Source organism: Juglans regia, chromosome 1 (assembly GCF_001411555.2).
Source record: "Juglans regia cultivar Chandler chromosome 1, Walnut 2.0, whole genome shotgun sequence".
Taxonomy (NCBI): Eukaryota; Viridiplantae; Streptophyta; class Magnoliopsida; order Fagales; family Juglandaceae; genus Juglans; species Juglans regia.
In genome coordinates this window covers 41965459-41977369 of record NC_049901.1, presented here as the reverse complement: position 1 = coordinate 41977369, position 11911 = coordinate 41965459, and the positions used below count along the sequence as shown (strand labels likewise).

General features: G+C 37.8%; 1 protein-coding gene across 1 annotated transcript; it reads left to right on the top strand.

The window, feature by feature from the left end:
* Positions 1-7413: 7413 nt before the first annotated feature.
* On the top strand, positions 7414-10834 carry LOC109020570 (alpha-ketoglutarate-dependent dioxygenase alkB homolog 6-like). The gene is made up of 8 exons (XM_035687532.1): positions 7414-7511; positions 8017-8155; positions 8263-8323; positions 8412-8450; positions 9460-9572; positions 9894-10134; positions 10223-10269; positions 10433-10834. The coding sequence occupies exons 2-8, from the start codon at positions 8048-8050 to the stop codon at positions 10610-10612; spliced, it is 789 nt and encodes a 262-aa protein (XP_035543425.1). The 5' UTR covers positions 7414-7511; positions 8017-8047; the 3' UTR covers positions 10613-10834.
* Positions 10835-11911: the final 1077 nt, after the last annotated feature.

Here is an 11911-nt window from a genome sequence, read left to right as displayed (position 1 = left end):
CTCCTAAATGGAAAAGAATTTGTTAGGAATAACTGTATATTTAAGACTAACTCAAAGTATAGTAACGGAAATAAACGAAAAAGAAATTGATGACAATCACACAGAAAGAACACCAAGAATTAAGTGGTTCGACTCAAAATGAGTCTACGTCCACTGGTGGGGTCGGTATCAAAGATTTCACTATTAACAAAGATGGAGTACAGAAGAATACTACAAAACTTCACAAGGAAGTTATCTCTCAAACTCACTCTAAATTTCTCTCTCAAGAAAACACTAAAAATTAGACAAAAAGTGATTTCTGAAGTCTTAAAAACAAAGGGGGCGCCGTTTGGTATTTATAGGAACAGTGAGAATTCATTTCTGTGAACATTGGCTCGAGCGAACACTCGAGCAAGTGTAGAGCGAACGTAGGTTTTGTACACTTCGCTCAAGCCAACAGTCGAGCGAGGGTCGAGCGAAGCTCTCTGTCTGAATTTCGCTCGAGCTGGGTGTCGAGAGAGGGTCGAGCGAAGCTCTCTGTCTGAATTCGCTCGAGCTGGGTGTCGAGCAAATATCGAGCGAAGCTCTCTGTCTGAATTCGCTCGAACTGAGTGTCAAGCGAATGTCGAGCGAAGCTCTCTGTCTTCATATCGCTCGAGCTGAATATCAAGCGATGCTTGAGCGAGGCTCTCTGTCTGATTTCGCTCGAGCCGAGTGAACCTCCGCTCGAGCGAACCTACGACACATGCACTGTTCCATCTAAATTCAAGCCACCTCTTAACAAATCTCCACCTTGGCTTGAACTCTGCCAAAACACAAAAAACCTCTGACCACAAAACCAATCCCCACCACCAAATCCCTTATGGGAATAACAAAATGCGAACACCAATCAAGTCTAAACAAAGTTTGAACTTGTATACTGCAACTGGCTTAGTCATCATATCTGCTGGATTCTCTGTAGTAGCAATCTTCAGAATCCGTATAACATCTTCTGTAACAATCTCTCTGAGAAAATGATACCTGACATCAATGTGCTTCGTTTTCTCATGATACATTTGATTTTTGGTCAAATGTATTGCACTCTGACTGTCACAGAATACTGAGATCCCATCTTGCTGTAAACCCAAATCATTGACCAAGCCATTCAACCAAATGGCCTCCTTAACAGCCTCTGCTGCTGCCATGTACTCTGCTTCTATAGTTGATAAAGCAACAGTGGATTGCAGTGTTGCTTTCCAACTAATAGCAGACCCACACAGAGTGAAAACATAACCTGTCAATAATCTTCTCTTATCTAAGTCTCCAGCATAATCTGAATCAACAAAACCAGTAACTTTGGAACTGAGATCGACATCTCTATCAAATATTAAGCCAAAGTTCAGGATTCCCCTCAAATACCTGAGTATCCATTTCACAGCCTGCCAATGAGTCTTACCCGGATTAGCCATATACCTGCTAACTACGCTCATGGCCTGTGAAATGTCTGGACGGGTGCAAACCATTGCATACATGATGCTGCCAACTGCACTTGAATAAGGAACACTAGCCATGAACTGTTCCTCTTCATCTGTCTGAGGAGATAGGCTAGGTGAAAGCTTAAAGTGCGTAGCAAGTGGTGTACTTACTGGTTTGGAATCAAACATTCCAAATCTCTGAAGTACTTTCTCAATGTACTTTCCCTGGGACAAGTACAACTTTCCAGCTTTCCTATCTCTGAAGATTTCCAACTCCAAAATCTTCTTTGCAGCACCTAAATCTTTCATTTCAAACTCATTTCTGAGTTGGGTCTTTAACAAACCAATGTCAGATATGCTTCTAGCAGGAATAAGCATATCATCAACGTATAATAGCAAATAAATGAAAGACTTATCAGATAATTCCTTATGATAAACACAACTATCATAGTTACTTCTCAAATAACCATGATCAATCATAAATGAATCAAACCACTTATACCATTGCCTTGGCGACTGCTTCAAACCATATAAAGATTTCTTCAATCTGCACACATGATCTTCTTTGTTTTCAACAATGAATCCCTCTGGCTGATGCATATAAATGGTCTCTTCAAGCTCACCATGTAGGAACGTTGTTTTAACATCAAGCTGCTGTAGCTCTAGGTCATACAATGCTACTATAGCAAGTAGCATTCTAATCGAACTGTGTTTCACCACTGGAGAGAAGACTTCATTGAAGTTGATGCCTTCTCCCTGACTAAAGCCCTTAGCAACTAAGCGTGCCTTGTATCTTGCATCTGTATCACCCTGGATTCCCTATTTTCTTTTGAAGATCCATTTGCAGCCAACAGTCTTCACCTTCTTTGGCAACAGAACCAAATCCCATGTTTGGTTTTTGTGAAGAGACTCAATCTCTTCAGTCATAGCTACGCACCACTGTGCAGATTCTGCACTCTTGACAGCTTCTGAATAACTGGAAGGCTCCTGACCAACAATATTCTCTGTTGTAGTAAGAGCATACATTACCATATCTGCATGAGCATATCTCTGAGGTGGTCTAATCTGCCTCCTCTGTCTACCAGTCGCTATATTGTAGTCTTGCTCACCTTGTGCGCTGCTACTCGAATCAGAATCATGCTCATCTGCAATAGCATGATCTTGGGCGCCACTGGGCAGCCCTCGTGGTGCTTCCACCTGAAACTCCACCTGCTTTCTAACATCCTGTTATTGTCCTGTAGACACAGTAATCTCCTTTCTCGGACTAAGCATGGATTTTTCATCAAAAGTGACATCCCTATTGATCACAAACTTGGGCGATTTAGAATCAGTACACCACAACCTGAATCCCTTCACCCCACTGGCATACCCAATGAATATGCCTTTCTTTGCCCTTGGCTCAAGTTTTCCATCATTAACATGGAAATATGCAGGACAACCAAAAATTTTTAAATTTGAATAATCAGCAGGAGTATCAGACCATACCTCATTCGGTGTCTTCAAACCAATCGATGTGCCTGGAGAACGATTGACCAAGAAGCAGGCTATGTTGATTGCTTCAGCCCAGAAATCCTTAGCCAAGCCTGCATTTGAAAGCATACTGCGGGCTCTCTCCAAGAGAGTCATGTTCATCCGTTTAGCTACCCCATTTTGCTGTGGAGTATGTCTAATTGTACGATGTCTGGCAATACCTTCATTTTTGTAGAATTCATCAAACTCACCTCCGCAAAACTCCATACCATTGTCAGTGCGAAGTCGCTTGATTTTCTTTCCCGTCTGATTTTCAATCAAAGCTTTCCACTGTTTGAAGTTAACAAATACATCACTTTTCTGCTTCAGAAAGTAAACCCAAACTTTCTGTGAGAAATCATCAATGAATGTAAGCAAATACTGAGCTCCACCTTTTGACGGAACGGAAGATGGACCCCAAAGATCAGAATGAATATAGTCCACAGAACTTTTGGTTCTGTGAATCCTTGTAGAGAACTGAACCCTACACTGTTTTCCAAACACACAGTGTTCACAGAAATCCAGTTTCTCTATCTTCTGGTCACATAGCAAACCTTGCTTACTCAAAATTGACATCCCCTTCTCACTCATATGACCCAAACGCATATGCCACAAACGTGTGACATCTGAATCTGGATCATCTGAAACAGACACTGCAGCTGCACCTGTCACTGTAGAGCCCTAAAGGAAATAAAGATCATTTGTCTTATCTCCTTTCATCACAACCATAGAGCCCTTACTGACTCTGATAGCTCCACCTTCACCAGTGTACTTGTAGTCCAGAGAATCAAGAGTACCCAAAGAAATAAGATTCTTTTTCAACTCTGGAATGTGTTGAACATTAGACAATGTCCGGACAATTCCATCAAACATCTTAATTCTGACTGAACAAATTCCAGCAATTCTGCAAGCCATATCATTCCCTAACAGAACGGAGCCTCCGTTGACCGATTCATAGTTAGTGAACCAGTCCCTCTTGGGACACATATGGAAAGTGCAAGCTGAGTCCATGACCCACTTGTCACTAAAGCGACTAGTGGAGTCGCTAATGGCTAGAACAAGATCTGAGTCGTTAGACCTATCATCAGCAACGCTAACGGCATTAGAGGAACTAATGCCGTCCTCTTTGTTTTTCAATTTTGGACACTCATTCTTGTAGTGACCAAACTTATGGCAGTAATGACATTTGACGTTTTTCTTACTAAATGTTGTTTGTGAACTGCCCCTGGATTTCCCCTTATTCTTCACTGAACCCCTGTCATTCGATCTACCCCTGCTTGAGGACCCCTTAACAAACAAGCCACTAGCTTGTCCATTAGTGTTCTTCACACTCAATTTATTCCTCAATTCCTTAGAATTCAAAGCAGATTTTACATCTACCAAGGAAATTGTATTTCTACCATACAATATGGAATTCACAAAGTTCTCAAAAGATGTGGGTAATGAACATAAAATAATTAACGCTTGATCTTCTTCTTCAAGCTTAATATCTATATTCCTTAGATCCATAATGATTTTATTAAATTCATCTAGGTGTTTAGAAATAAGAGTACATTCCTTCATTTTGAGAGTGTATAACCGTTGTTTCAAATACAAACGGTTGGTGAAAGATCTCTTCATGTACAGATTCTCAAGTGCCGACCAGAGACCAGTTGCAGTCTCCTCGTCAGCAACCTCTCTTAAAACTCCATCAGATAGTGACAAAAGAATAGTACTGTGTACCTTTTCTTCTTCTTCTTTTGAAGGAGCCAGAGAATCATAAGATACCGACACTTCTAGTACTTTTGACAAGCTCTGTTGTCGCAGTAAAGCCTTCATCTTGATGCGCCATAAACTGAAACTGTTCTGACCATCAAATTTCTCCACTTCGAACTTAGTCATAGCCATCCCTCCAGATCATCCTGAGCCAAGCTCTGATACCAGTTTGTTGGGAATAACTGTATATCTAAGACTAACTCAAAGTATAGTAGCGGAAATAAACGAAAAAGAAATTGATGACAATCACACAGAAAGAACACCAAGAATTAAGTGGTTCGACTCAAAATGAGCCTACGTCCACTGGTGGGGTCGGTATCGAAGATTTCACTATCAACAAAGATGGAGTACAGAAGAATAGTACAAAAATTTACAAGGAAGTTATCTCTCAAACTCACTCTAAACTTCTCTCTCAAGAAAATACTAAAAACTAGACAAAAAGTGATTTCTGAAGTCTTAAAAACAAAGGGGGCGCCGTTTGGTATTTATAGGAACAATGAGAATTCACTTTTGTGAACATTGGCTTGAGCGAACACTCGAGCGAGTGTCGAGCGAATGTAGGTTTTGTACACTTTGCTCAAGCCAACAGTCAAGCGAGGGTCGAGCGAAGCTCTCTGTCTGAATTTCGCTCGAACTGGGTGTCGAGTGAGGGTTGAGCGAAGCTCTCTGTCTGAATTCGCTCGAGCTGAGTGTCGAGCGATGCTTGAGCGAGGCTCTCTGTTTGATTTCGCTCGAGCAGAGTGAACCTCCGCTCGAGCGAACCTACGACACATGCATTGTTCCATCTGAATTCAAGCCACCTCTTAACAGATTTGACTGTACAATCATCTCATTTTCTCTATTATCGGACCTGCTTGTATGTCAATCCCAAGGCGGCGGCATAGCCTTCCATTACCTGTTTTGTAGGATACTTATCCTCTGCGGCAAACAAAATTATGTTAGGCTATCCGAAGTTATGATACTGTTAGACATTAAAATAACAGCAGATCAAAAAGGGGGAGAGAGAGCGAGAGAAGTTATGATACTGTAAGGGAGGGTGGGGAACGGAGTACCTGAGTATAGCTGTTCAAGGGATTGAATTTGTGAAAACGTTTTCCTTTTCAATTCCATATGTATCTTCCCTACTCAGCTTTGTGGGAAAGTTGCAAGTAAGCTCCAAACCAACCCATTCACCCACTTTCACACTCAATTTGACAATGCTCCATAACAGGTGCACGATATATGAAAGTAGAAAACCATGAAAAGGAATCAAGAGAGCGCATATGCAGACAGATAATCGTAGCAGTACAATTAGCAAGATAATATGCCCCTCCACTTTCAGCCTGTCTGCAAGACTGCAAGAGAATCACATAGAGACAGAGAGCGAACGCCCCTGGGAAGAATTGCTCCCAGAAATGGGGACTGAATCAGAGAAGAGACTCCGCAATGGAGCCTAGAAAGACAGAAAAGCAGATGATGAATATGGAGAGTTGTCTGAACTCTCGAAAGTCGACACAGTGAGAGAGAGAGAGAGAGAGAGAGAGAGAGAGAGAGAGAGAGAGAGAGAGAGAGAGAGAGAGAGAGAGAGAGTTTTACCCAAAAAAAACAAATATGTTTTGAAAATGAATATCCATACTGGCTTCCTTCCTATTGGGCCCAACACCATTCTTTTAGCCCTAATTGGGATTGAGGGAATGGGCCTCATCTACTGTACTTAGAGTATAAAATGGGTGGCCAAACCCAAGTCCTGAATCTTCAGCTGCAACGAGAAGACCTTTCTCTCATCTCAGGCTGAAAACTCGGGGAAGAAGAAGTATTTGTACAAGGGCCCATTTTGGATTTTCTCAAAAATCGAAAGAATGGTAAAAACAGCTCAAGTTATGTTTGGATCAATTAATGAAAAATTAAGCCCGGTTTGGATTCACAATCCATCTCAACTCATCTCATTACTATTCATTATTATTCATCAACTTTAACTCATAAATTTTACTACTATTCACAACTTATCTCAACTTATCTTCGAATTCAAACGAGACTGTCTTGCACTGTACATTTTTTTTTGTTATTTTTTTTTCTCTCTTAGTAGTGTTTAGTGTATGATTGCTGAATAGAAAAACTCTTAATGAATACAACTGCATTAAATTATTAATTGAGAAATGTTATTTATCGTCTCCACACTATACATCAATACGTAATTTATCATTTTTATTATTTTTTTATTTAAATACACATATTTACACGTCAATATATGTATATTTTCGCGTTGGTTGAACTTCCTCAATAAGCACGATACTGTCATTTAACATTCAAACAATGAGCATACTCTACGAATCGAAAACAAAATGCATGTCGATAAACATGTTACAAACCCAACTACAACCACACCGGTGTGCTGGAGATAGATTGGGTTTCACTGGAATTTAATGTGCCTAGTTCGGATACTGAGGTATTTTCAATATCTTATTATTATTTATTATTTTATTATTATTTTTTATCTATATTTTATTATTATTTACTACTATTTAATATTCTATTATTATTTTTTATTATCAAGAGGAATCGTTTTTGTTAGAAAGAGTTTTAATTTTAATTTCTAATTTTTTAATAACTGGGCCGAAATATTCATCCGGGCTCCTCCCCATTGGATTTAGGGCCATTATCTTTTACTTTCTTAAGCCCTTTTGAGCCCGACGGAACGGTCTCTATATAGTGTACTGAATATCGAAGCGTAGGACCCAAACCCAAGTGCTGGATTTCCAGTGAGAGTTTTCCAGGGGGCACATGAATACACTTTTTCACTAGCAAGAAGAAAACCAGTTCATAAGAGTTTTGCAGGTACGAACCAATTTTCTTCTTTAATTTCTAATGCTTACGAGGAGGTGACTTTTCTCTTTTTAATTCGTCTTCAGAAGTCTCCGGTATTTTTATTCTTGTATATGTAATATGTATGCAGTCTCTCTAGAATTGTGTATCAATGTAAAAGAGCTGGGTTTGCCGTCATTTTGTTTATGCGTTGAGTTTGCCTCCCTGCGTTGAACTGAATAGACAAAGCAGTTATCTTTACTACTGAAATCATTTGTGTCTTTTCTGCATATTGGAGTTTTACATATTGAAAGCGAAACACCAACCCTTGAATTTTATAAGATTTAGCGTTCGACCGTGTAAGATTTAGCTCACTTGGTTAGCGTTGTATTTTCTGTCCATGATTCTTCGAGGATATGCATCCTTCAAAATTTCATCAGCTTTTACTTGATCTTCCTCCTTTTTTTCTTAAAAGGAAAAAAGAAAAAACTTTAACAATAGATTTTTTAATCTTTTGTTTTGTTTCTTTACACATCAGTAAAATTTGGGACGTGGGTAATCACTGAGCAATGGAAGCAAAAGAGACTCTGAAAAACTTCAAAGTTGGGTCTCTGCCCACCGTAATGTACATTCCGGACTTCATCACCGAGACGGAACAAACCATGCTCCTAAGTAATGTAAAAATCTCCCATCTTTATCTTACATTTGCCATGTTCTACATTCCCAAAGTTTAGTTTCCTTTTGTTAGTTCACGATTGCATCTTGCTTCACCTATGCTTTATAGGTTTATGGCGCCTCTATGTCAAAGTGGAAGTCTTTGAAGAATAGGAGGCTGCAAAATTGGGGTATGTTGGCATTTCATACATTGAAATCTTCTTGTTTATTTCTTTCTTATTGATTGAGGTTTGTTATCTGGTCTATGCTCACTGCCAGGTGGTGTTGTCCATGAAAAGGGTCTTCTGCCACAAGATCGTAAGTTGGAAAATACTATGATTTATTGCGTTTTCTTAGCCTGTATTGCATCAGACAATTATATTTTCCGTCTGATATTCGAGTGTGGTGTGAAAACCTGTAGTGCATGGTGCACATTTTAGAGGCTTCAGGCATGCGCAGGGTTGTTTGGACATTCCATAGGATTTGAGTTGTGTTCATTAAGTATAACTAGTAGCACTTGGATATCTGTGTTTTATGCTTAAGAAGTGTCAATGCAAATGTGCGTCTTTCAAACTTGCTTTCCCAACCCTCTAGGGACATCAAAACAACCTGAAATATTCCATTTGGCCTGTGCGTTTAAAGTAATTGTAAAATTAGTATATGATGTTTCTTAGGCCTATCTCTATTAATAATATTATCGATTACTTATATAAAAAAAAATGTTTCTCTGGCCACTTTGTTAGAAAGTAGTGTATTATATTAAGTAGTCATTTTTACTTGATTGGTCCAAGTTTAGTTAACCAATTGTTACCTGACTAAATCGGGAAAATGTAAAGGATTATGTTGGTAATTTATGGAACAGAAGAGTGGGAATCCTGCTGTTGTTTTGGAAAATATCGAATAATTTGCACATTTGAGGTGAGTACGTACAATTGAGGCAAGAAGAAATTTTTGCCTATTAGATTTGTTTGCAGAAATGATAAAAGCTTGGGCACATGAAAGGAAACTTTGTGCTGAGGTTTATGAATCATGATTTACCAGATTAGGAAAAAGTAGAATTTACATGAAGGAAATGATATGTGGATTTGTGTATGGCTTTCTTTGTTCTAAGAAACATACCGTGGAATGCAGAAAAGAAAGAGACGAAAAAAAACTAGAAGCATAATTAGAAGCAGAAGCTTGATAGATTGTTATAGCGAGGACTGAAACATGATGCACATCATTCTTCTGAATATTAGCTTTTCAGTCTGTCGAAAATTATTGAAGCTCATCACTGATAAAGGTAGCAAGATGCAAAAATGACCCTCTCTCTCACTCTTTCTTGCAGTGCCTCCCTGGCTAACAAAGATTACAGAAAAGATATATGAAGAATCAGGGCTGTTCCCCTCAGCGATTAATCATGTGCTTATCAATGAATACCTTCCTAACCAAGGCATAATGGTTGGCACAGAATCCCTATTAGTTCATTTATAGTCATTCATTCAAAATTTATTTCCGTCCTTAGTTCAATTATAATAATTTATGGTCCTTCCGTCATAGTTTGTTTTGTTCTTATTCTCAAGTCTTTAACCTCAACTTTGTAATACAATTATAGTGCTGATGTGTTACATTTGAGAACTTTATTGCTTCATGTTTACAACTACCATTTGATATGTTGAATGCATTCGCATAATATGTGAATTTATAAAGTACTTTGCTACGACATTTTGTGGCATAATGGTTTTAAACCCCACCTTATCTGCATGATTGTCTGGCATACAGCCACACCAGGATGGGCCTGCTTACTTTCCGGTTGTAGCAATTCTGTCACTAGGATCATCTGTTGTCATGGACTTCACTCCCCATTCAAGATTGAGCCTCTGCACAAATGATGTTAAGGATGATAATTCTAATGGAGCAACTTCTGACATTGAGAAAGATGAATGCCTAGATGATCACCACCCTTTTTCTGTCCTATTGATGCCTCGCAGTTTACTGATATTCAAGGATGAGGCATATTCAGGTCAGTGTTTTTGGTTGCCTTTTGCCTGTGTCTATTTAGGCTTTTCCTAATTACTAAAACTTTGAAAATATTGTGCTAATGGTTCCAGATTACTTGCACGGAATAAAAGATAGTGAAGTACAACAATATACTGGGGTAAGATTATGAGACGGGTGGATTTGACTCGGTCAAATGAGAAATGGCATGAGACAGACATAACATTTTGCTTTCAAATGCAATTTATGATTCAACTTGAACTTATTTCTGTATGAACTGACATGTCCATTATGGATTGTGTCCTCACATTCTTCTCTTTCAGGCTGTAAATGAATTTGAAGCTGTGAAACATTCTATAGAAGATCAGCCACAATTAGGCGCCGAGGGAGGTGTTGAAATTATCAGAACTCGAGATCTTCGGACCATCCATAGAACTACCACCAGAATCTCATTGACATGTCGATTAGTATTGAAGGTTCACAAAAAATTGTTCAAATTTTAGATAACTTTTTAAAAACATAAATAGGTCCGCCCATCTAATTCAAAGTGAAAGTGCAACCTAGATGTTTTCCTTCTGTAAGAGCTATATATACAATGATCTGGTTTGGAAAGGTTGCAGGCATTTCACGGAGTAAATTACAGTATGTATATTTTGATCTCGTTGTTGAAATTACAGCAGTGTTTGTGAAAGCCATTTTCTACAGTTACTATCTTGTCCCATGTATGAAGTGCTATAATTTTGGTTATATTCTATTTTAATCGACAGCTTTGACATATGACGATCATCCTCATTAGCTTAGTTAAAGTTGAAGGATGGCTAAAATTTAGATAATCTGTATCAAAAAGACTCCACATTGGATTGGACATTTCTAAAACAATTTGAATTTCAGCTACAGTGCTTCATCAAATATAGTTAACCACAATTGTTTCATCAAACATTAGAATATTAGTTTCTCATTCCAAGCAAACAAATTAAATTAATTAAAATATAATTAATTTAACATTTAGAATATAATTATTATTAACATTTAATAATATTTTTTTAATATTAATTTAATTAGAGTATAATTATTATTAACATTTAATTGGTAGAATTATAAAATGTGATAAAATTAAATTAAATTAATTAATTAATTATTAAAATAATAATATTTCATTATTATATAGAGAGTAAATGGATAATCTAATGTGGAGATTGAATTTAAATGAAATAGACAAATATAAATTCATGTGATATTAGCTAAAATTTAAAGATACATTTGACCAATCCAATGAGAATACTCTAACAAATATGGTCGATCCACGGCTTCTTGCATTTTTTCACGTTTCGTTTTCTTTGAATATTTTTTATACGTAAAACTTTATTTGCAAGTCGGTGTTAAAAGATCAAACTTTACATACCATTAACATGACATGATTTGCTTTGTAAATGGTATGTTCTCGACTATGATTTGCAAGTAAACATCAAATGTTTCTATTATATACACGTATTCACCAATAAACTGTACTCTTGCTTACAAATCAGACAGATTTATCTTCATTGCTTGGTTTCCCCACTTTCGTTATCACATCATCCTAAAATGTTGACAATGTAATTTGAGAGCACGTTTCATTGACTAGATAAGGCAAATAAATATGGGAGTAGTTATACCTCAAAATAAATGCACAAGTAGACGTTTGGATTCGAAGATGATTTGAGATGAGCTGAGATGAGCTGAGATGGATTGTGAATAGTAATGAGATGAGTTGTGAATAGTAGTGAAATTTATGAGTTAAAATTACTGAATAGTAGTGAGATGAG